General features: G+C 49.9%; 1 protein-coding gene across 4 annotated transcripts in view; it reads right to left on the reverse strand.

The window, feature by feature from the left end:
* The window catches only part of RAPGEF1 (Rap guanine nucleotide exchange factor 1), a 162,208-nt gene that overhangs the window by 35,865 nt on the left and 103,128 nt on the right, over nucleotides 1–23,215 (reverse strand). For 2 of the 4 annotated variants that reach the window (XM_054500114.2, XM_054500115.2), the window contains 6 exons: nucleotides 16,617–16,705; nucleotides 15,487–15,639; nucleotides 14,932–15,055; nucleotides 14,300–14,483; nucleotides 12,317–12,817; nucleotides 8,192–8,394 (listed from right to left, as the gene is read on the reverse strand). In XM_054500114.2, the coding sequence (XP_054356089.1) occupies nucleotides 8,192–8,394; nucleotides 12,317–12,817; nucleotides 14,300–14,483; nucleotides 14,932–15,055; nucleotides 15,487–15,639; nucleotides 16,617–16,705 (1,254 nt within the window). Of the gene's footprint in view, nucleotides 1–5,440; nucleotides 5,600–8,191; nucleotides 8,395–12,316; nucleotides 12,818–14,299; nucleotides 14,484–14,931; nucleotides 15,056–15,486; nucleotides 15,640–16,616; nucleotides 16,706–23,215 lie in introns of all 4 variants that reach the window. The other 2 variants (XM_054500110.2, XM_054500111.2) reach the window with 2 other exon arrangements.

Below are 23,215 nucleotides of genomic sequence, written 5' to 3' on the forward strand. Positions count from 1 at the left end.
GACTCATTTCTGACCTCAGGGAGCCCAGGGTCTGGTGAGGAGAGAAGCCAGCACTCAAAACAGCTGGAGATCCGTGGAGACTCAACCTTGGACTTGTAGATTCTGCCTCAAAGGGTATGAACTTGTAGACTCTACCCCTAAGGGCACAGACTGGTAGATGTGACCCCTAAGGGTATGGACTGGTAGACGCTAACCCTGAGGGCACAGACTGGCAGACTACACCCCTAAGGGCACAGACTGGTAGACCACACCCTTAAGGGTATAGACTTGTAGACTATATTGTACTGCTAAACCCCCAAGAACGGAGGAGAGTCCAGGAGTCAATGGTGTGAAATAACCTGAAGCACCTACATACTACGTGAGCTATGCCAGGCCAAGGAGGAACATGCACCAGTGGGAGGGAGAGGCCTCCAGGGGGCTTCACTGCACTGGGACAGCGGCACAGTCCTTTTCCCCAAAGAGGAGCACTCCATGCGGACAGTGCAAAGGGAGGGTCAGACCAGCCTGTGCACCAACACCCCCCAGGGAGGGGCTGACTTGAGAAACCCCTTTCCCACCCCCGGCTACCGGGTTCTGCCCACAGATGCTCCCTGCTCTTTCTCTCTCAATGTGATCTAGCTCTGACCAGGACAAAAAGCCAATGAGACAAGATGGCATCAGGGAGGAACAAGGGACAAAGGTCAGGATGGCAGGAACTTATTTTTTCCAACAGGTGCCAAGAGCCCCAGGGACTGTCTTCCACTTCCCTCCTGTGGGCCATTCCGTTTTTCTCCTCCTCTCCTCCCTTCTTCTCTCCTTCTCTCTCTAGCTCTCCCCTTTCCTGTTTGCCCTTTAGGCCCGTCAGTGTGCCCATGGTTTCCGTGACGGCTCATCCTTGGGGATGGTTTGTGGCCAGGAGGTTGGGGGTAGGGAGGGAGAGAAAGAGTGAGCGAGTGAGAGGCAGATGCATGGACAGAGTGAAGGAACCTGCAACGGGTCCTGAGGAGCTGGGCCTGGCATTTCCCAGTGAGGGGACACCATGGCATGGGGACCGAGCACCTGCATGAAGCTCAAGCCTTCTGTTGAGAGCAGATGTGCTGATGCACAGAAACCTGGGCCCATCTCAGAAAACGACTGTTTTGCCCAGAATGGGATGCCAGCTGCTCTGCAGACCCTTTTTAAAAAATTAAAGTCCTCAAGATGATACACACTTAACTCTTAGCCTGCAGTTGTTTTTTTTTTTTTTTTAAACAGATGACAGTTATTACAGGTATTTCAATATAACTTCTACTCACAACTTGGGTCTGCTAGCAGTTTTAATTATCCAGATTCATTCTGGAAGCCAAGATGTTAAAGAAATATTTCAACAGATTTCTAGCACCCAAATAGATCTCTTAGTGAGAGTAAATACCCTTAACTTTCAGTTAGCAAAGAAAGAACGTACAAGAAAGTAGTGTGGGGTATGGAGGAAGGTGTTTTTTCTTTTTTGAGACGGAGTCTTGCTCTGTTGCCCAGGCTGGAGCGCAGTGGCACAATCTCCGCTCACTGCAAGCTCCGCCTCCTGGGTTCATGCCATTCTCCTGCCTCAGCCTCCTGAGTAGCTGGGACTACAGGTGCCTGCCACCACGCCTGGCTAATTTTTTTGTATTTTCAGTGGAGCCGGGTTTCACCATCTTAGCCGGGATGGTCTTGATTTCCTGACCTCGTGATCCGCCCGCCTTGGCCTCCCAAAGTGCTGGGATTACAGGCGTGAGCCACCGCACCCAGCCGGAGGAAGGTGTTTTTTCCAATGCCAACCCTGCAGCACCGGCAGGGCACAGGCAGCCCTAATGGTTACTGAGAGATTCTGCATCTCTCAGTCTGAAACCTGTGCAGGGGACGGTAGGAGGGACCCCCTGGGACCAACTTGTGGGCGGTGCTGGTGAGAGAGAAGCCCAGCAAACAGTCGAGTCCAGGCGCAGCAGAGCCTGCGGGTGGGGAGGACTGGCTTTTCCTGGAGTGGAGGTTCTGGGGAGACAGGGGAGGGCTGGCTGTCATCATTCCCCTCATGACCTTATTCTAAGTGCTTACATTTGAGATGACCTTCCCGAATGGACGCTGGGCTTCCTGGCCTCCATGCCTCTGGCAGGTCCTTCTGTTTGGAACATCTTGACTTGCCTTCCCTGTCCTTTAGCTCCTAAAAATCCCGACTGTCCTTCAAGTCACAGTTCAAGCTCCACCCCCAGCCCCCATGACCCTGTCCTTGCTCCACCACCCACAAGGTTTCTATGCCTACAACTCTCATGTCATTCCTCACACGTGCCTTAATGTGGTGTGAACTTGTATTTTACATACAAGGTATCTTAAGACTCCCATATATTCCAGGGATAAAAACCAAAACGTGGCCAGGTGCAGTGGCTCATGCCTGTAATCCCAGCACTTTGGGAGGCTGAGGTGGGCAGATCACCTGAGGTCAGGAGTTTGAGACCAGCCTGGCCAACGTGGTGAAACCCCATCTGTACTAAAAATACAAAAAATTAGCTGGGGTTGTGGCGGGCGGCTGTAATCCCAGCTACTCTGGAGGCTGAGGCAGGAGAATCGCTTGAACCTGGGAGGCGGAGGTTGCAGTGAGCCGAGATCGTGCCACTGAACTCCAGTCTGGGCAACAGAGCAAGACTCCATCTCAAAAACAAAAACAAAAAAACAAAAACCATGACGTACTCAGACCCAAAATTAATTAATATGTGTGCAGATGTTCTTTGGCTCTGCACAGGCTTCGTGCCCGTCTTCCTCCGCCTGCTAACCCGCAGCCCTGCGTTGCTCGGGGCCATCCTCCTCAACTGCATGTCTTTTGCAACCCGGCCCGGAAAAGTTGATGTCCTGAGCTTGCTGAATTAAACCCATCCCTGGTATCAGGGGAGGAGTGAATGAGAATACTTCTCAGTATCCACTTCCACTTAAATTGTTCCACACAGGTTTAGTGCCCTACAAATTCCCTTGGCAAGAGGTTTTCAATGGTTAGAATCTTTTAGTGGAAATAATCGTCCACTGTGCCAAGAACCATGTGAGGTGTTTTCAGATTTGACAACTGCTGTGTTTCCAAGGGGCACTCCTTCAGAGTTCCATGCTGGACAAACCACACAGGCCCAGGAGCAACGAATGAAGACATTCAGGAATAAAGGGCCGCTCTGATAGTAATCCAAAGCCCTATGTCTGGGGCTCATCTTAGAATTTAACCAAAGGATATATGAAGAACATGTTGGCACTGTACTGAATCCCTTCTCTGAGGTTCCGGCATACTGGGTACTGAATGTCCCAAAGCTGGCCATTACTAATGGTTCCTGAGGTATTCTCCTTTTAATGACAAAAGGCACCTTATAAGGTCCTTCCCTCAGGCTCCTTGGTGGGCTTGTTGCTAAGAATGCAGTGTTTTAGACACAAGATGTCTTAAGGCTCTTGTATGTCCCAGGGATAAAAACTATGACGTACTCATAACCAAACTTAATTACAATGCCCTCGAATTTAATTTTGTAGCAAACAGTCCAGTTCATTCATAGTCCTCCAACCCTAACTGCTCAAGAGGGATATTGTGGAAACTCTAAGGGGAAAGAAAACAAAAACAAAAACCTAGCTCAGTCAAGAGCTCGGATTGTCTAATGGCCAAGTTTTGCAAGATTTGTGAAAGGAGCTTGCCAGAGCTGCCTCTGAGGAAACCAGGGGCTTCTGTGTGGCCAGAGCAGGGTGAGGGGAGCGCATCTTCCCAGCATGAGTAGGGCTGCTGGGGGCTCTAAGGCGTGAGGCCTCAGTACCCATTGAGAGAATGCACTCCAAGGTCCTCAGACAGGCAGGACCGTCTTGGTCCTGGGCACTGTAAGGCAATGGGCATTGGACTGCCCACCCTGGGCACAGATGGAAACCAGACAAGACCAAACTGGGAACCTGAGTTTGGATAAGTCTTTAGAAGTCACTCAGTCCAAACTCATCATTTACAGAGGGGGAAAAAAGGCCAAACAGGTTAACTCTCATGTGTAAAGTTAGAAACAGAACAAGACTAGAATCCAGAACTCTTATTACTAAGACAATGAGAGCAAGAACAGTAATAAGCTTTCTAAGCTTACTACATACCTAGCCATTTCATATAATTTTACTTAATTCTCACAATTACAAAATACGAGGCAAGTAAAATCCAGGCCCAAAGGAAAGACGCTGAAGCATCTTTGGCAGGGGGCCATGGGGGAAGAACTGCACTGCTCAAGGCCAAACTTCTTTCAAGTGGGACTCGAAATTGTTCCAGAGTTCTTTCCCCTGTGCTAAGTTTCATTTTAACAGACGAAAGGGAGAATGGTGGCCATTTTGGTTCCTGGACATGCGCAGATGCCAGTGAAAGACTCCCCTCTTCAGTGTCAGCCCCTAGGCTTCAGCAGTAAACTGTTTACACAAATGGCTGCAGCCCATTCCCGTCCTGGATCCACGCCCCGTGCAACATGACTTAGCAGCAACTACCATCAAGAGGCAGAAGCAACTTCCCTGCTCCCTGAATCTAGTCTGGCCTTGTAATTTAACTGAGCAAATGCAATGGAACAGGCATCACACTACTTCTGAGCTTAGGCCCTAAGGGGCCTTGCACACTTCCATTTGTTTTTTTTTTGGAAGCCTGCCAGCTGTCATGTGAACAAGCCCAGGCCAGCCTGATGGAGGTGACAGACTACATGGGTCACAGCCAAATCAGCCCCAATGTCCCTGCTCAGGTCCCAGGGATGTCAGTGAGTTCAGCCAAAATTGGCCAAGCCTGGGCCAGAGCAGCACACCCATCCTGCTACCCTGTGTCCTAAGCAGTGACAAATGGTCACTATTATTTTAAGCCACCAAGTTTTGGGTGGTTTGTTATGCAGCAAAAGCAAACTAATACAACCCTTAGAGTCAAACCGTCATGTGCTAGTGAAGCCTGCTCTCCTCGACCTGGCTTTCTACGTGAGGAATAGTAACACCCATCTACTCATCCATCTCATCTATCTTATCTATTTATTTTGAGACAGGGTTTCACTATGTTGCCCAGGCTGGACTTGAACTCTGGAGTTCAGGCGATCCTCCTGTCTCAGCCTCCTGAGGAGTGAGGACTACAGGTGAGTGACACCACACCTGGCTATATTCCTTTTTAATCCTGGAACACAGAGGGCTGATCCAAGGTCCAAAGGGAGATTGGGATAAAAAGGCTAAAATGTCTCTGCCAGTTTACGCCAGACTGGTGATGCTCCTAAGGTGGCCACTCACATTTCCCATGCCTGCCCCTGCCTCACCTGGATGCCTCATGGTCTTTAAGGCCCCAGAGAACCAACCATTCATAGCCTTCCCATCTATGTGTAGGGACCCAGAGAAGGGCAGGGGCCGCGATGGGCAGCAGAACACATGGCTGAGGCACACGCTACCAAGGAACGGCCCTGTTCACGCGTTTCCAAGTAAAGAACAGCAGGGAGCAACTCACCGAGGGCACAGGCAAGCTGCCGTGCCGGCTGAGAAAGGAGTTAGAGACGGACACACTGAGGCCCTGAGCGGCACTGCCGTCCTCGGGGGTGAAGGCCACTTTAGTTTGCTGGACACAGTAGGAGACAGAGGAGAAGGAAGAAGCAGCACAGGAGGCCTGCTGGACAGAGGGGAGGAGAGAGAAGGCAGGGAAGGAGGGAGAAAAGCAGAGAACAGTCAGGTCCGTGCAGGGAAAGGCCATGGAGGTTGCTCTCCACATCCTCTAACAGATGTTCTGGAGAGGGATGGCTTCTGGGCCCAGTTCAGGGACTAAAAACAGCTGCCGAAGGCTATCTGCATGAAAGGGCACCCTCCTTCACTTCCTTACACTAGATCCTAAAAATTGTGTCCACTGGAAGCAGGTTGGGTAGAAGGAGGACGAGGGGGCTGGAGCCACACAGAACTGGGCTGACTCTGGGCTTGGAGCTGCTCCTCTGTCGGGAGTGGATCCATGTGTCATTCACACGTCTTCAGAACTCAGATGGGGCTCCGGCTGCCTGGGTTTGAGTCTGGACCCTGCCATTTCTCACCTGTTTGGCCTTGGGCACTACTTAAAGGTCTCCGTGCCTCAGGTTTTCCATCTGTAAAATGGGGATAACCCTGGCGCCTCCTGTACAGGGCTGTTGGGAGGATGAAATGGGATGATACGTGTGAAGCACCTGGAATCTTGCTTACCACACTGTACGTGGGACAACAGGTGTGTGTAATGAGCACCATTTTTGCCTGTGAAGTGTGGATAACGCTTCCTGCATCTGCATTTGAGAGAGGGTGTGACCAGCAGCTGGCAGGACCTGCCAGGTTGTATGCCTGGGCTGTCATTAGGATTGGGTGTGGCTCCCAGGTCTTCTGTTTCTAGCTGTGGGCTTGGATTAAAGTTCGCTGGCTCTGTCAGCCTCAATTTACTTATAATGGGGATGCCAGGAGCTGTGGCAGGGACCATGTAGAGCCAGATGAGAGCCCTGGTGCTTACCTGGGGAGGTGTTCAACACAGATGTTCCTAACAGGCCTCCGGGGGCTGAGCTCACCACTGCCCTGCAAGCGTGGTAGAACAGGTTCTGATTCCACGTGCTCACTAGGGGTGTCTCCCCAAATATTCAGAAGCCTGTGGACTCCATAGTATGGAGAAGATGCCCAAGGATGGCAAATGGGCCAAAAATATTTTCAATAAATCTGGCTCAGCAATGGCTTTTTTTTTTTTTTTTTTTAAGACAGGGTCTCACTATGTTGTCCAGGCTGGTCTTGAACTCCTGGGATCAAGTGATCCTCCACCTCAGCCTCCCAAGTAGCTGGGAATACAGGCATGTGCCACCACCACTCCTGGCTCTCGGCAACGGTTCTAACCAAACATTTTAGGCAAGGGTTCTCTAAATGAGGCATTTATGTTTCCATGGTGGGACCCTTTTTGAAACATCTTCAGAGCAATTGAGATTCATATTCTCAATTGTGTCTGTGGGGTGGGCAGGGCAGGTGAGGATCTGAGACCCTGAAAATGGCACGTGCGACACGGCTAACAAGTGGCAGGATTGGAATTCAGGACTCCCAACTCCAAGCTTGGCCTTTCCTCTACTGGACATGGCCACCTCTGAAGGGGCTGAGTGTGGTTTTTGAGTGGAAACAAAACAGCTTGCTTGGTTAGCCAGAGCCCACTGAGTATAGGAAGGCTCAGGAACTCCTGGGACTGGGCTGAGCCCCAGGTGATTGATTATATGGAGTAATCCAGGGTCATTTGTCCTCTAGTCTGCAGCTGCCTCCCAGAAGAATCAGATGGCCCCTCATGTCCTCTTGCAATGGATAAAAGATGGCCCAGTGCACACCAGTCGCCTCCTGGTAGAAGCCACCAGACTGGCCAGCACACGAGCACAGCAGCCCAGGCAGCTCCGAACAAGCCTGGAGCTCCCTGCTGGGGAGCTTCCTCTTCCTGGGGAGCATGGCTGGACAAGAGGCTCAGATCCTCAAACCTGACTAGGGCCCTCCATGTTCATTAACTGGCAGCAAAGGGAGAAAGTTTGGAGGGATGCCGCAGGCACCCCTGATCTGCCCACCCGCCCAGTGCCTGGGCAGTTCCAGAGCCTCATGGGGTGCCCACGGTGGAACAGCTTGCCTTCTGTGCTGACCTGTGCTTCGTCACATGCACAGGAATCCTTAGCACAGGAGTGTTTTCTAGAAGAGGAAGGTGCCATGTCTGAAACAGAGTGGCTCTGTTTAAAGCCATCCTCCGCTTCAATGGCACTTGTTTTCCTTGGGCTCTCCCCGGCTAAGGCTGGGTTGTAAGTCACTCTACACAGTTAGGCCCATTATGCCAATCAAGTCCACAGATGGCTGTGCACAGACCACGTCCTGTGCTTTGATTGAGTCCCTCCTTTCTGGGAGGTCTATGTTGAAGCCAAAGAAGAAAGAAAAAAATACAAGAGACTGTCAGCAGAGAGAGCAAACACCCTGAGTACAAGCCTGTCCCTGCTGCGTAGGGCTGCTGTGGAAATGAAAGATCCCTGCACCCCAGGGTGGGGAGGTGGTGGAGTGGGCACTGGGCTGCTGGTGAGCATCTAAGGAGGAAGTAAAAGCATCTGTGTGGGAGATGGTGCCTTCCACACCCAAAACCAGGGCCCTGCTACGGCAGGGAGGAGGGTTAACTGTGCCCCCGAGGAGGGTCGTTCTGGTTCCTAAAGACCTGCTAGGATCAGAAATTCTAGTCACAAGGGAGGGTGTCACTCACCAGCTGCCGCTGCTTGGGGGGTAGGGCGGGCGGCGGGGCCAGCTCCTGCACGGAGTCCGCCCCACTGAAGGAGTCGCTGAAGCCGTATACCTCCATGAGGAGCTTGTTCTTCTGCTGGTAGATGTGCTCGTTCTGCGGCGTCTGGTAGAACATAGAGGGCTGTGGCTCCGAGTAGTCCTCCAGCAACTGCATGTAGGCCAGCACTGTGAAACGGAGGGAGAGAGCTGCAGCATGGCCGGGCGAGGTCACATCAGGGAACCCCTCCCCCCATTCTTCCCACAGCAGCTAGGGGGCTTTCCACTGAAAGCACCTCAGGGAGGGACGAACAGGTGGAGCACAGAGGACTTTTCGGGCAGTGAAATCACACTCTTGTCTGATGCGCTAACGGAGGAGACACATCCAGACCGGCAGACGCGCAACACCAACGGGGAACCCTAATGTGAACTGGGGACTCAAGCGAGGGCACGTGGTGGGTGCAGGGATGGCAAGTCTCAGCCACCTCCTGAGCAGGCACTTTCCCCTCGAGGCATGTCGCAAGTGCCACGAGCACCTGCCAGGTGGAGCTGAGATTCAGATGCCAAGAAAGAGTGGTGGCTCTGCAGTGCTAAATTTTGTATCTTCAAATAAGCACAAAGCCAGAGGCTTCTCTGCAAACCTCAACTAGTCAACAAATCAAGGAAAGCCAGACACTGAGCTGAGGAAGACAGTCACAGAGGTAGGGAGTTTATTTCTTCCCTCAGCCACACTGGGGGTCCAGGTATAGAGGAAATGCTCTCTCTCCAGGAGTGTCACTGAAGGAAAGTGTTCCAAGTCACCTTCTTTATTTAAAAGAATATGTAAGAATTTCTTACTAGCTCCAACAAGCACCGAGCAGAACTTGGTTGTAAAAGATGCACAGGAAGAGATGGTTCCCCCCTGAGGTCAGCTGCTGCTACTGAAAGGGCAGCTCACAGCCCCTTGAGCTTGTCTCACACTTCCTTTTTTTTTCGAAACAGAGTTTCGCTCTTGTTGCCCAGGCTGGAGTGCAGTGGTGCGATCTTGGCACACTGCAACCTCCACCTCATGGGTTCAAGCGATCCTCCTGCCTCAGTCTACTGAGTAGCTGGGATTGATTATAGGCATGCACCATTGTGTCCAGCTAATTTTTGTATTTTTAGTAGAGATGGGGTTTTGCCACGTTGGTCTGGCTGGTCTCGAACTCCTGACCTCAGGTAATCCACCTGGCTCGTCCTCCCAAAGTGCTGGGATTACAGGTGTGAGCCACCGTGTCCAGCCCCACACTTCCTCATTAATGCTGCACAACCAATGTCACCAGGCTCCAGAGGAAGAGGCAAGCCTAGGAAGGTGATCCTAAGTACCCACAAACTGCTCCCTAAAAAGACTAAATATGGCCAGGCACAGTGGCTCATGCCTATAATCCCAGTGCTTTGGGAGGCTGAGGGAGGAGGGTCACTTGAGGCTAGTTCAACACCAGCCTGGGCAACATAGTGAGACCCCCGTCTCTAGAAAGAAAAAAGAAAAGAAAAAAATTAGCAATGGTGGTATGTGCCTATGGTCCCAGCTGTTCAAGAGGCTGAGGTGGGGGGATCCCTTGAACCTAGGAGTTCAAGGTTGCAGTGAGCTATGGAAAAAAGAAAAAGACTAAACACAACCACCTCTGCCTGACTTTTCTGTAAAACTGTGATCTCTTCAGGAGGTCTTTCTGAACTCTTGATTTTGAAGTCCTTGTAGAGACCTGCTAGCCAAGCAGAGAACCGCAGTGATGCTCCCAGCCTTCTAGAAATGAGGAGGACCCAGTCCATTTCAAAAGCAGCCCAGAGGCTGATTTTAGGGGCCTTGCTCCTAACACAGCCAGCATTGCTGGGAAGGTTCAGCAGCCAGTGCTCAGGGCCTGGGACTGTGGGGATTTCAGGTGCCGGACAGTGATCACAAGGCTCGTCTGGCACAAGGGACTCATGGGGCTGCCCCTGGCAAGAGGGGCTGGGGACCCTCATGATGTCAGTGCATCCCAAATGATGAGGACACGTCGTGACACTGGGACTGAGCGTGCATGAACTCAGGCCAGCGTTAGCCACGCGGCCAGGGTGATGATTCTTTCCTTCTTTCCCTCAAAGCAATTTTGAGCCATTTTCCACAAGGTCACCTGAGGGTCCCCTCGGGGAGTGAACAGCACACTGGGGACAAGGACTGAGGCTCAGGATGCCTAAGTTTGGGGCTCTTTCACAGGGTACGGAGAAGACCACCCCCTGCACAGGGGTCAATACTGTAAACTGGATGGGATCTCAAGGAAGGAGGGCTGAATCTCTTCCTCCTCGGCTTGGGAGGAAGTGTAACAGGCTTGTACAACTCAGGCCGAGCTCTCAGTCCCAGATCTGTGCCCTACTTGCTTGTTGATCTTGGGCAATACTCAGTTCTTCTGAGCTCCAGTTTCTCTACCTAAAATTGGAGCTAATAGAGCCTGCCTTGCAGGTGGTCAGGACTACCTTCGATAGGGCATGTGAAGCTTTAGCTCAGGGCACACCATGGCTGCAGCTCAGGAGTTTTTTAGAGGTTTGCAGGCTCCAGTGCTGGAGACACTGATGAATGGGTTAAAGCCTCAAAATGGTGGCCTAAATTAATAGGGCTTTTCAGCCACTTGAGACTGTTTGAAAGGAAACAATGGCCACCCCTCCCTTTCCTTCTCCCCTCTGCAGACCCCGCATGAGGACCGCCGCCCACACTTGTTCTAGGAGCTGGAAGGGTAAGGCTCTCTGGCATCTGCTGCAGTTTGCAAGGATGCCATCCTGCCCAGTGTCTGAGCTCAGAGGACCCCTCCCCTAGGGAACGAAAGGGGGTGAACCTGAATGGCACGCAGCCCAAGATAACAGGGGTGGAGGGGGAGGCCAACAGCTCTTTAAACACTTGTCCATGCAGAGGGAGGGGAAGAGAAGGAAATGCTTCTGGCATTGCCGTTGCACACCCCTCTGCGGGAGCCCTGGTTTCTGATGAGCGAATATACATGACAGATGGGGATGACATCATTAGTCCCACAGAGCCAGCTCTCCCTCTAGCTGGGGGACCACGCTGCTGAGGCCATCACACAAGCTGGGCAACACCCACTGAGGAACTGGGGATACATGACATCATCGCAGCCGCCGCCTTCTGTGGACCACGCAGCCAGCCCTCAGGGTGATCCTTGCTGGATTGAACCAAGTCAGGTCTTCCCTTCTTTGAGAATGGGGCCCAGCTCTAAGTTGGGCTCAGAAGCTCTCATGTGGGAATTTGGAGTAGAGATTCCATTTCTAAGTCATAGAAGTTCTCTGCTGGATGTGTCAACTGAGGCCAGGGAAGCCTGGGGCTGTGTGGCTAATGTGACCACACACATTGAAATGGTGACAGCTGTGCTGCCAAGAAAATCGAAGCAGAACTATGCTAGTGAAGCAGGGAGAGGGCGGGGACAGAAGGGGCCAGGCAACTCCCAGAAGTGTGGAGCAGTTAGGGGAGCTAGGAGAAAACCGAATTTCCAGGAGAACTCTCCTTATTACTTTTACGGCAGATTTACAGTTGGAAAAAATTCAAAACTTCAGCTCCACCCCTGGGCTCCAGTAACATCATATATTAAAATGTCTGGTCCAAGAAGTGTCCTCAATTACTCCTGCCAGGCAACCTCAGCTCCCAAGTCATTCTGGGAGCATGAACAGAGACAGTGTGCTCTAGACAGGGATCCTTAGACAATCACTCTGTGGAAACTAGGCAAGTTCTGCTGAAATTCACGTATCCACCTCGCTCTGCGCAGATGTTGCTGCGATGCTGTTCTGCATGCCAGGACACTCGTTCCCCTCTGTCACTGTGATCAGGCCAGAAAGTCAACTGCTGCCATCTAAAGAGGAGAATCCCTCAGGCTACATGGAGACCCGACCTGAGATTGTCTAGAAACTGTAAAGGAGAGGTCAGCTGACCAGGCTTTAAAAATGATCACGTGTAATGACAAAACCTGGCTCCCAGAAGTGTCCACATACCTGGCTGGCCTATCTTTTATGAAATAATGAGGCCACTGATTTGATTCTGGTCTAATGCTGAAATAAAACATACTGCCATTTCAGGTTATAAAATGCACTTCCTGACAACAGTGCAACAAAAGCTTACTGTGTTTGTTTTTCTTCTCTGGTAGAGGAGGTGGTTTTTCTGGGTCACCCGTTGATTCAGGAGCAGTAAAATCACCCACAAATTCGACAGGGGCTGAGGAACCTCCATGCTGAAAGGGCAGAATAGCAGCAAAGGGCGCGTAGGAGACAGATGGGACCGGGGCTGTGCTCTGCAGGTCCTCCCCAGAGATGTTGTCATACTGCGAGGGATGCCGCTCGTAGGACACCCTGCAGCCAGAGTTGTCCGCCGTCTGGGAGGCTGCGCTCCTGCGCTTCTTCTCGGGGAGAGCAGGTGGCGTATCTGTCTGCTGCCCTGGGGCCAGAGGTCCATCTGGCTGGGGATGGCCACCAAGAGGCAGCTGGAAAGGAGGGCCAAGAAATGGAGACCCAGACTCCCCCAAAGACTCTGGCAACGGGCTAAGGTTCCAGGCCGTCTGCTGAGGTATCTGGTCTGCGTTAGAGAGGTCTTGCTGGAGGAATTCATAGTCGGGATCATAGTGGTCTGCAGTTACAACAGGGAAAAAAGAGACCCATTAGCCACAGGCCCTGCAGGAGCAGCCAGCTCCCCCTGCCCGCCTCTCGCCAGCTCGCTCATGGGTGTGTGACAAAGACCTGTCTCCAGGGCTTATTTTATATTTACATGTTATATTCTTCATTCTTCTCCCCGATTATAAAAGCAAACCAGATGGGAATATGGCTGTTTGCTATACTTTTATTTTTTACATTTCTTACTTAAAAAAAATAAAAATACACAACCGTTACGGAAACCGTGGCAAATTACATCACGAAAATAAAAATCACCCACAATCCCATAATCTAACTGTACTTTCTATTTACATTTTGAAGTATTTCCTTAAATGCCTTTTTTGCCTATAGGATTCCTTTTTGAAAAAGCCCAACTGAGGGCTGCACAGTGGCTCACGCCTGTAATCCCACCACTTTGTGAGGCCGAGGCGGGTCGATCAGTTGAGGCCAGGAGTTCAAGACCAGCCTGGCCAATGTGACAAAACCCCGTCTCTACTAAAAATACAAAAATTGGCCGGGCGCAGTGGCCCACTTTGGGAGGCTGAGGTGGGCAGATCACCTGAGGTCAGGAGTTCAAGACCAGCCTGGCCAACATGGTGAAACCCCGTCTCTACTAAAAATACAAAAAAATTAGCCGGGCGTGGTGGCGCACACCTGTAATCCCAGCTACTTGGGAGGCTGAGGCAGGAGAATCACTTGAACCCGGGAGGTGGAGGTTGCAGTGAGCCCAGATCGTGTCACTGCACTCCAGCCTGGGTGACAGAGTGAGGCTCTGTCTCAAAAAAAAAAAGAAACAGTTGAGAATACTATGTAAATGGTTCTGTACTTTTTCTAGTTATCAATATGAGTGATTTTTAATAGCTACAGATTATTCCAGCAAATGAATGTACCATAATTCATCTGATTTCCTACCAATGAAATCTTGCTATTAATCACTGATTATGCTCCTAGGATACATTCTCAGAAGTGAAAATATCTAGTTCACAGGATACGAACAGCTTCCTGCTCTCTAAGCCTCCTGCCCAGCAGACTCGGAGGGGCCCGCACAGTACACATTCAGTGCTGACTAACGAGAAGGCCAGCTTGCTCGGCTCCCTCCCCTTCAGCCTCTGTCAAGTGTTGTCAGGACCCCCACCCCTTCGTTTAAAGCTCTCAACACGAATGGCTCTTAATTTTGGTAAAGAGAGTCAAATTACTCACTGACAGATGAACTAACAGTCACTGCTTGGATATCTAGGCTGTGGTTTTACGTTGTGATTTCATTTACACGCTCAACTTCCTTGGGAGGCAGATACTGTTATCCTTATTTTGCAGATGAGGAAGCTGAGGCTCAGATTTTAAACAAGTTGGCCAAAGCCACGTAGTCAATGATCGCATGACCTGGAACTCCCACCCAGGACTGTGTGGCCCCAGAGAAGCCACCGAGACAGGACGGAACAGGAGGATGCTGGCGGCTCACCTAGTGTTTCACAGCTTGTGTTCCGGGAGCACTGCCCACTGTCCCTGTCCAGAGAGGACAGCTGCTCGTCTGACTTGCTGAGCTTGCCTATGCTGCTGCAGGGGGAGAGGCGGGGCGACTCTCCACCATACGAGTGGCTGCCTCCTGACAGTCGCCTCTGTGCATAACAGTCAACATCAAAATCCTCAAGTGGAAAAAGAAAAAGCCAAGTCACTTCTGAGAAACGGTGCCAGAGACCAGGGGCGAGGCAGCCGGTGCATTTACTTAGAGAAGGAAATACTGCCAGGCGAACTCAGAAACCACCTCTGATGTCAGCAGTCGAAGGACACATACAGTTGAGAAGGAGCCATCTGGAGTTTGTGGGGGGTGTGGCCAGGGAGGGCCCTGGGGCTGGGCTCACCTATCCCCAGGAGACGCCCTTTGGCTCTGGCCTCCCTGCCCTGACCCTTATCCCCATATGGGAACTTGGACCGTGTCCTGGAGAGAGAGGGATGGGTACAAGGTCTCGCACCCCTCGATGTGACAAACACCAGCGCCTGAAGACCATGGGTTTCTTTCAGCTTCAGGAGCCACATCCCTGAGCCCCCCACCCCCTCCCTGCCTTCCCATGCAGGGAACAGGGGCTGCATTACCTGCCTATTGATTCCAACAGGCAAACTGGAGCCACTGGTGGCTCGGCTCATGGGGGCCACCACAGCCACTCGGGTAGGGGACGGCGCCGACTGTCTTTTCTTGGGTGGCAATGCTGGTGGAGGACTGAAACAGACCAAAACGTCCAGGCAGACCAAACCACACTCACCAAAGCTCTTCAGCGTGATACTGGGGTACAGGATGTGGGGTTCTTTCATTACTAGACTCCCCACACCCAATGTTCACACTTCAACTCCTGCCTACTCCCCTCCGCCAAAATAAAACCTGTAAATACCAAATGAACAAAAAAGAACAACCCTTTCTTTTTCTTTCATAATAAATCATACCACATCTCCCTGGGCTGAGGGCACAAGGAGGCCTTCAGGAGAGCTCAGGGTGGCCAGGGAGGGCCGGCGGGGTGGGGGAACAGCTCCAGAGTCAGCCTCCCAAGTGGGGCCAAGCCCTCAGTGCTGAGGGGAAAGGGCCCGAGCCCTGTCTTCCTCCCTTTCTTGCTCATTCTGCCATGGGAGGCACTGGACAAATAGGAAGGTAATTACCTATTATCAACCACCCGAATGCCAGGCAGGGGAGGCTTGGGGGGCGCGACCTCTTCATCCGTGGCATCTGGGAGGAGCTCAGTTGACTGTGACATCCCAGTCGTCTTGTTTAGGATCTCTACCTCGCGGTCCGTCAGGGGAAGCTCTGCTGGGCTGGAGAATTAGGAAGAACTTGGGGTTACAGAAGGTCAAAGATGGGACAGAGCACACACAGGCCCTGAGAGGGTGAGGATGTGACCAGGAAGAACACGGTGGGTGAGGTGGGGCTGAGGAGCAGGCTCCCTGGATACAAAACCCTGGGGTTCTGGTTTGGTTGCTAATGAGCTACTGGAGCTTGGCTGTGCCCCCAACTTTGCACCTCAATTTCCTCATCTGAAGATATCTAAGGGCTCTCTAAAATGCTCCAGGCTGGGTGCAGTGGCTCATACCTATAATCCCAGCACACTGGGAGGCCAAGGCGGGCAGATCACTTGAGGTTAGGAGTTTGAAACCGGCTTGGCCAACATGGTGAAACCCTGTCTCTACTAAAAATACAAAAATTAGCTGAGCGTGGTAGCGTGCACCTGTAGTTCCAACTACTTCAAAGGCTGAGGCAGGAGGATTGCTCTAATCTGAGAGGAGGAGGTTGCAATGAGCCCAGATCGTACCACTGCACTCCAGCCTAAGCAACAGAGACTCTGTCTCAAAAACAAAAAAAAGCTCCAAATTTATGTTTTATATTTTTACCAGGAGCTTGGAGTAGAGATGAATATAAACCCTTACAACCATTCATGTCATCCTCAGTTTACTCTTGATCAAGCAAGAGTGCTCTCAAGTCAAAGCCCCCAAATCCAAGCCTTTAAAAGTTCTTTGTCATTATGAAATGAAGCTGCCCAGGAAAAGCACTGGTATGTGTCACTGGATGCGCTCACAGAAGATCCTTGGAAACAGTCATGCTGAAGGGTAAACTTGAGACGGGGCAATACTTCAAGCCTGTGTGAAATATACACACACTGCTAACCACTGAAAAAGGAATATGGGCCTCCAGCAGCCCACCCTCATGCTGCCCACCCCCCGGGCCCTATCCTTGTCAAGTGCAGACTTTGCCACTGAGGGTGACCCCCGCGACAGGAGGGTTAGTCAGCACCTACCCATCAGGCTTGCCGGCAGGGGAACTGGGCTTCACGGGGCTCGTCGGAGACGGACGTCCCTGCTTCTCGATGGTGAGCCTGACCAGCTCCTACCCCCACAAGAAAAAGGCAATGAGCAAAGCTCCCGTCACCACTGAGTTTCCACCAGAAGGCAGGCAGGTGCTGTCTGTCCTCTGCTGCTGAGTCTCATTTCTGTGCCTACAGATTCCCCACGCACCATAAATGCAAGTATCACTTGCCTTAGGTAATCTGCATGACTTCCCAAATGTCCCTTGCCCTCCAAAAATACCTTCATGGCATGTCAAGAAGTTTCAAATGCGTAAAGGCACTTCCTCTTGGAAGGGGAAATGGCAAACCCCAGACTCTCAAAATGATTGTTTATCACAGAAATTAAAATATTCAGCAGAACAGGTTCCCAGTCAGTTTGTTGGGGAATAACTCCGTTCCTAGTTCTCTAAAGCCATTAGATCATATGCACGATGATGGCACTGGGTGGTTTCCCAAGGCGAGCTGGCCACAGGTGTGGTGGAGCTGCTAGCTGGTGGGGGTGGGTGGGGGCTGGCTGGGATGCTTGTCAATGGAGAGGGAGTTAAAGGGACATAACCCAGCAAAGAAATCACTTTAGAACCATTAACTGAGAAAAACAGAAAAAGAACCATTAACTGAGAAAAACAGAAAAGAAAAATAGCCTTTTTCAAATCGTAGCAAAAGAAAAAAAAGGGAAGACATAAATGCTCACGTGTTTTTTTTTTTTAAATTAGAATGCATTTTCTCCCAGTTTGATGAGTTTTGACAACTGCATATACCCAAGTAAGCGCCACTAAAAACACAGAGAACATTTCCATCACCGTCTCCAGCCAATCTGCCCCGCCCCAACCGTTTAACTTCCATTATCATAGATTACTTTTGCCTGTCCTAGAACTTGATATAAATGGAACCATATCATACATACACTTTTGTGTCAACCTTCTTTTTAAAAACAGCATTATGGATCTATAACTCATATGCCATTAAATTCACCCATTTAAAGCGTACAATTCAGTGGCTTTTAGTCTGTTCACAGAGTTGTGTGACCATCAACACAATCAATTTTAGGACTTCTCATCACCCCAAAAGGAAACTCCGCATTCCCCTCGACCCCCAGCCCCTGGCAGCCACCAATCCACTTCCTGTCCGCACATCTTTGCCTGCTCTGTCCCCCGAGCTCAGCGTCAACGGCTGTGCTTCGTGTGTGCGAGGCGCCTGCTGCTCGCTGCCGGCAGTGTTCCCACTCGTGGATGCACCACAGCTTCTCCCTCCACCTTCCTGTCGATGGACATCTGGCCTGGCCAGGGCCTGCGTGTGTGTGATGAGGGGCTTCCAGGCTTTCAGCAGGAAGCTGTTTCCAAGTTATACAGGAGGTGGCAGCGGATGCCAGTGGGCAACACAGTAACCAGAGACCCTGAACCAGTGGCTTCCAAGCCTCTCCAGACTCAAAAAGCACCACACACAAAAACGGCAGCGTATGCTGCAAATAAGGCAAAGAGTCAGTTACCATCCTTCCCAGCGCAAGGGTTCTTTGGAAAACACAAAAACTAGAAGGTGAACACGCCGAAAAAAATATCAAACGAGAAATTTACAGATACCAATGGTCAATAATCATAAGACATTCACCACCTTGGATGGTAATAAAATAGAAACTTCCAGACATGGTAGGTGGGAGCACCACTTCAGACAGCCCCTCCAGAGGGATGACTTATCAGTATATATCAAAAGCCTTAAATATTTGCATTATGAGAATTTTCCACCAGATGCAGTGGCTCATGCCTATAATCCCAGCACTCTGGAAGGCTGAGGCAGAAGGACGGCTTGAGCCCAGGGGTTCGAGGAGCAGTGAACTGTAATCACACTCCAGCCGAGGTGAGCGAGGTGAGAGATTGAGACTCTGTCTCTTTTTTTTTTTTTTTTGAGACAGAATCTTGCTCTGTCGCCCAGGCTGGAGTGCAGTGGCGCGATCTCAGCTCACTGCAAGCTCCACCTCCCGGGTTCACGCCATTCTTCTGCCTCAGCCTCCCGAGTAGCTGGGACTACAGGCGCCTGCCACTGCACCCGGCTAATTTTTTTTTTTTTTTGTATTTTTAGTAGAGACGGGGTTTCACCATGGTCTCGATCTCCTGACCTCGTGATCCGCCCGCCTCGGCCTCCCAAAGTGCTGGGATTACAGGCGTGAGCCACCGCGCCCGGCCGAGACTCCGTCTCTTAAAAAAAGCATCCTGTCCAATAAAAATGTCATGAATGTGTGCAAAAATTAAACCACAAAAGATGGTCATCACAGAATATACATAAGATTATGTATCATTAATGTGGTAATTTTGAATAGTTCAACATCCCACAATTAAATATTTGATAATATGTACTGATTACATAAGTCATGATAGAACCAGACAATGGGCTGACCATTACATTGTTATTAAAAACAAAGTCACAACAAGAATATGCACTGTATCATGGAAAGATGCTGTAATACACTGAGTGGAAAAATAGTTCTAGGTGATATGCTGGTTTATATTGCACATTTTGTAAACAAAGCCAAATCAAGAATATATGTAATACAAAAAATATGGCTATGAAACACCCTTTTATCTTGCTCTTTTTCTATTTTCTAAATTTTCTGAAGTGAACATATATTACTTCTGAAATAATAATTAAACAAGCAACCGCCCCCCAAATTAAATAAATATATCAAACTCTTGGGCTCAAGGGATCCTCCTACTTTGGCCTCCCAAAGTGCTGGGATTACAGGTGTGAGCCACCACGCCCAGCCAGGCATATCCACAGATGCAGGCTCAGTGTTACCCTACTCTGTGACAGTTGTTACCCCATTCAGATGTCTATTCTTGAAGAAATGTGGAGAAGCAAAATCTCTAAGAGCCAAGTACTAGCAAGAAAGGAGAACCTTAATACTTTCATGTTAGCACAATTTAGAAGTTAATATTTAAGGGACAGCTATTTAGCTGGTGATTACACCAACAGGACAAGATGGAGGAGGAGAGACTACACAATCAGCAAAGAGAGCAGTTAGAACAGAGGCAGCTCCCTTGCACCCTGTCGCCTGGAGGAGGGAGGACGGTGGGAGAGGCAGCTCTTCCTAAAAGCACAATGCCAGGCCCCAAAGAAGAGCATCACGGCCTTAGAGGGAGTTAAAGAGTGCCAGAACACAGTGCCCTGGATGCCCCACTTTCAGATTCACTCTTCTTTACAAGCAGGGCAAAAGGAACAGAGAGAAGTCTGTGTTGTTTGCATCTGTTGATACAGGAAAACATTCCCGGTTCTTCATTGATTCATGAGCAATTATAATTAGATCGTCATCTTTCTGGAGAGGCAGCTGTGAACTCAACTGATGAACAATGGCAAAGCAATCCTGGAATGACAGGCACACATGTGCAGGCATGCGCCCAAATTCAAAGATGACGTCATGATCCCAATGACACTCCCGACACTAGCTCGCATGGCCTAGGCTTAAAAAGAGTATAAAAGGGGCGGGCTGCTTTTTAAATTTACCACCTATCTCCCTGCCTAGACAGAAGGTCTTTAGTCTTGACTTGCCTTAAGTATCACAGAGGAGAAACCTTAAAATGTGCACATATCTGGCTACTGTGCTAACACCCTAATCTCATTGAAAGTTGACCATTTATAATTTGGCATGAGCCCAACACCTCCTACTGAAGTTAGAATTTTTTGAGAGGGATGTCAGACTTTTTAATTGTCCTGAGGCACAAGTTAGAAAAGACTGAAAAAGCCCAGACGTGGTTGCTCATGCCTGTAATCCTAGCACTTTGGGAGGCCGAGGCGAGTGAATCACTCGAGCTCAGGAGTTCAAAAGCAGCCTGGGCAACATGGTAAAAATCTGCCTCTACAAAAATTAGTTGGATGTGGTGGCATGCACCTGTGGTCCCAGCTGCTCAGGAGGCTGAGGCTGGAGGATTGCTTGAATCCAGAAGGCGGAGGTTGCAATGAGCAAGATTGTGCCGTTGTTGCACTCCAGCCTGGGCGATAGAGTGACTGTCTCAGAACAACGACAACAAAAAAGATTGGAAGAGACTACTCTAGAGTCTATGTCTACAGCAGTGACTGGAAACTGCCGACTGGTCACTGAAAATCAGTTTTCAAAAGTCAAAAACGGTATTTGGAAAAGTAGCTCTCCAAATATGTAATACTTTATTTCCACGTTCATTTTACTCATATTGAAAATGATCATAGGCCGGGTGCGGTGGTTCACGCCTGTCATCCCAGCACTTTAGGAGGCCTAGGTGGGCGGATCACTGGAGGTCAGGAGTTCCAGACCAGCCTGGCCAACACGGTGAAACCTTGTCTCTATTAAAGATACAAAAATTAGCCGGGCGTGGTGGTACGTGCCTGTAATCCCAGCTACTTGGGAGGCTGAGGCAGGAGAATCCCTTGAACCCGGGAGGCGGAGGTTGCAGTGAGCCCAGATCACACCATTGCACTCCAGCCTGGGCAACAAGAGTGAGACTCTGTCTCAAAAAAAAAAAAAAAGAAAGAAAATGATCACAGAGAAGGAAGGGCTTAAATAACCGTTGACAAGTCAAAATACAGCGCTGGTGCTCAAGTAACAGAGGAAATTAACTGGTGAAGTTGGGAAGAGGTGGGGTACTGATTTCAAAAGGTCATGCTGGGATATCTCTTTGCCCTCGAGTGGCTCAGCCCCCCAGCATCCAGGTGCTAGGCTGGGTGTGGTTCTCAGAGAAAAACATTGAGGGTCTTTAAATTCCTCAGATTTCCTTCCTTCAAGAGTCATAATCAGCTCTGAGCTACAGGCTCCTGGTGGAAAAGCAGCCCCAGAGACAGTTCAGGGGACAGGGGTCTATCTTTTACCTGAGATGATAAGACTACCTGGAAAAGAGCCATAATCACTGTCAAAAATGGTCACTGTGAGCCGTTAGAAATGAACACTTCTCCAGGTAACACTGTTTCCCTACTGCCTCCTGGTCACCTAGTTCTTACCAGGTACTTTATATACTTTATCTTACTGAATTTCCTCAAATCTTCAGGGTAAATATTTTAAAACCTACTTGAAACTCAGAGAAGTAACTTGCCCAAGGTTATACAGCTTGAACAAGTGGCATTTATGCGGAGGTTTAAATGATAAATGCTACTACTCATTCAGGGACAAAACCAAAGTAATCCTGTTTTACAACCCATGTTCAATCATTTGAAAAAAAAAAAAAAAAAAAAAAAGAGGAAAGACTCCCTTGAACAACTGAATGAGTTACGTAAACAATGGTGAGTCAGTGTATAGAACGTCCAACGCCCCTCCTCCAAGTGGGCTGACAACATCTTCATGAGTGCATTTCCCTTCTGCACAGCTCCAGTCCCTCCCAGCTGGGGGAGGCTCTCTCACACCACCAGGGCATGGGCTTTTAAGGTGTCCCAGGCCTGAAGGGGACGGTGAGAGAGGCTGGAAGCCAGCTAGCTTGGAGGTGGGAATGCAGAGAATCCTGTCCTCCCATGGGAGGCAGCTCAGGGTGACATGGTACACAAGAGCTGGGGAGGGGGCAGCAGGTCGAGGGTGGGAATCACGCCTTGCCACTGACTACTGCTCCACCTGAGCCTGAGTCTCCACACCTGTGAAAGGGGCAAGGGGCAGCCATTTATGCCTATTATGGAGGGTTGTCATGAGTATTAAGTGAGGACAATGTACAAAAAGCACCCCATAAATGTTAGCTGTTATTACTATTAGACAATAACAACAAATGCCAGTGTCATAGTGTCTCAATCACTCTCACTGCCTGTAATGACTCCAGCACGAAAAGCTCCCAGCCACAGGCAGCTCCTGTTCATCCTCCAGATGCTGGCCTGTCTCTTCCTTGGGGAAGCATCTCTGACCACCCTGAGAAAGGAAGGTCATCATACCCTTTCATCGCACCCTGTGCCATCTCCCTTGGCAGCGCTATACCACATAGGTGTGCCTTTGTGTTTACGATCCTGCCCCCCTTAGACTGTAAGCGCCACAGGGCAGGGTCTGTGCCAGCTTTGCTCATATTTCCAATTATCTCTCACTGCCTAGCACACAGAAGGTTCTCACTAAATGCTTCTTGAATAAATGAAACAAAACTGAATTTGTAAAGCTTTTCACCTAGAGAATCTTTGTTCTGGCTAAAATATTTTTAAAGCAATTGTGGAAAAGTTATTTGCTCTGACATTGATAAGTTCATAATCTATAAGTTTCTCTCTCCTTTTTTTTGTCCCAGTCACTTTGAAAAATCAAGGGAATTTTTCTTTCAGACATGCCTTTCTACTAATGAAGTGGTGCTGTAATGACTCCATAGAGGAAATGTACTTGGGACTGCCACAAAGCTTTATGAGTGGAAACTCATTCTCCTCTGTTTTGGCTGCCCTAACTTGTGAACATCTCATCAGAATCAATTCGATAGAAGGAAACCTTAACAATGTTACACGAAAAATAACAATTTTCAATAATAGCATTTTCAGAAGCCTAGACAGGAACAGCAGGGGTGGGTGAGCCAGAGTGACTCGGGGCTGCTGATAAAGCCCCAGGCCACGTTCCACTCTGCTCTGCTGAACCCAGTGTGCTACTG

Source organism: Pongo pygmaeus, chromosome 13, assembly GCF_028885625.2.
Source record: "Pongo pygmaeus isolate AG05252 chromosome 13, NHGRI_mPonPyg2-v2.0_pri, whole genome shotgun sequence".
Lineage (NCBI taxonomy): Eukaryota > Metazoa > Chordata > Mammalia > Primates > Hominidae > Pongo > Pongo pygmaeus.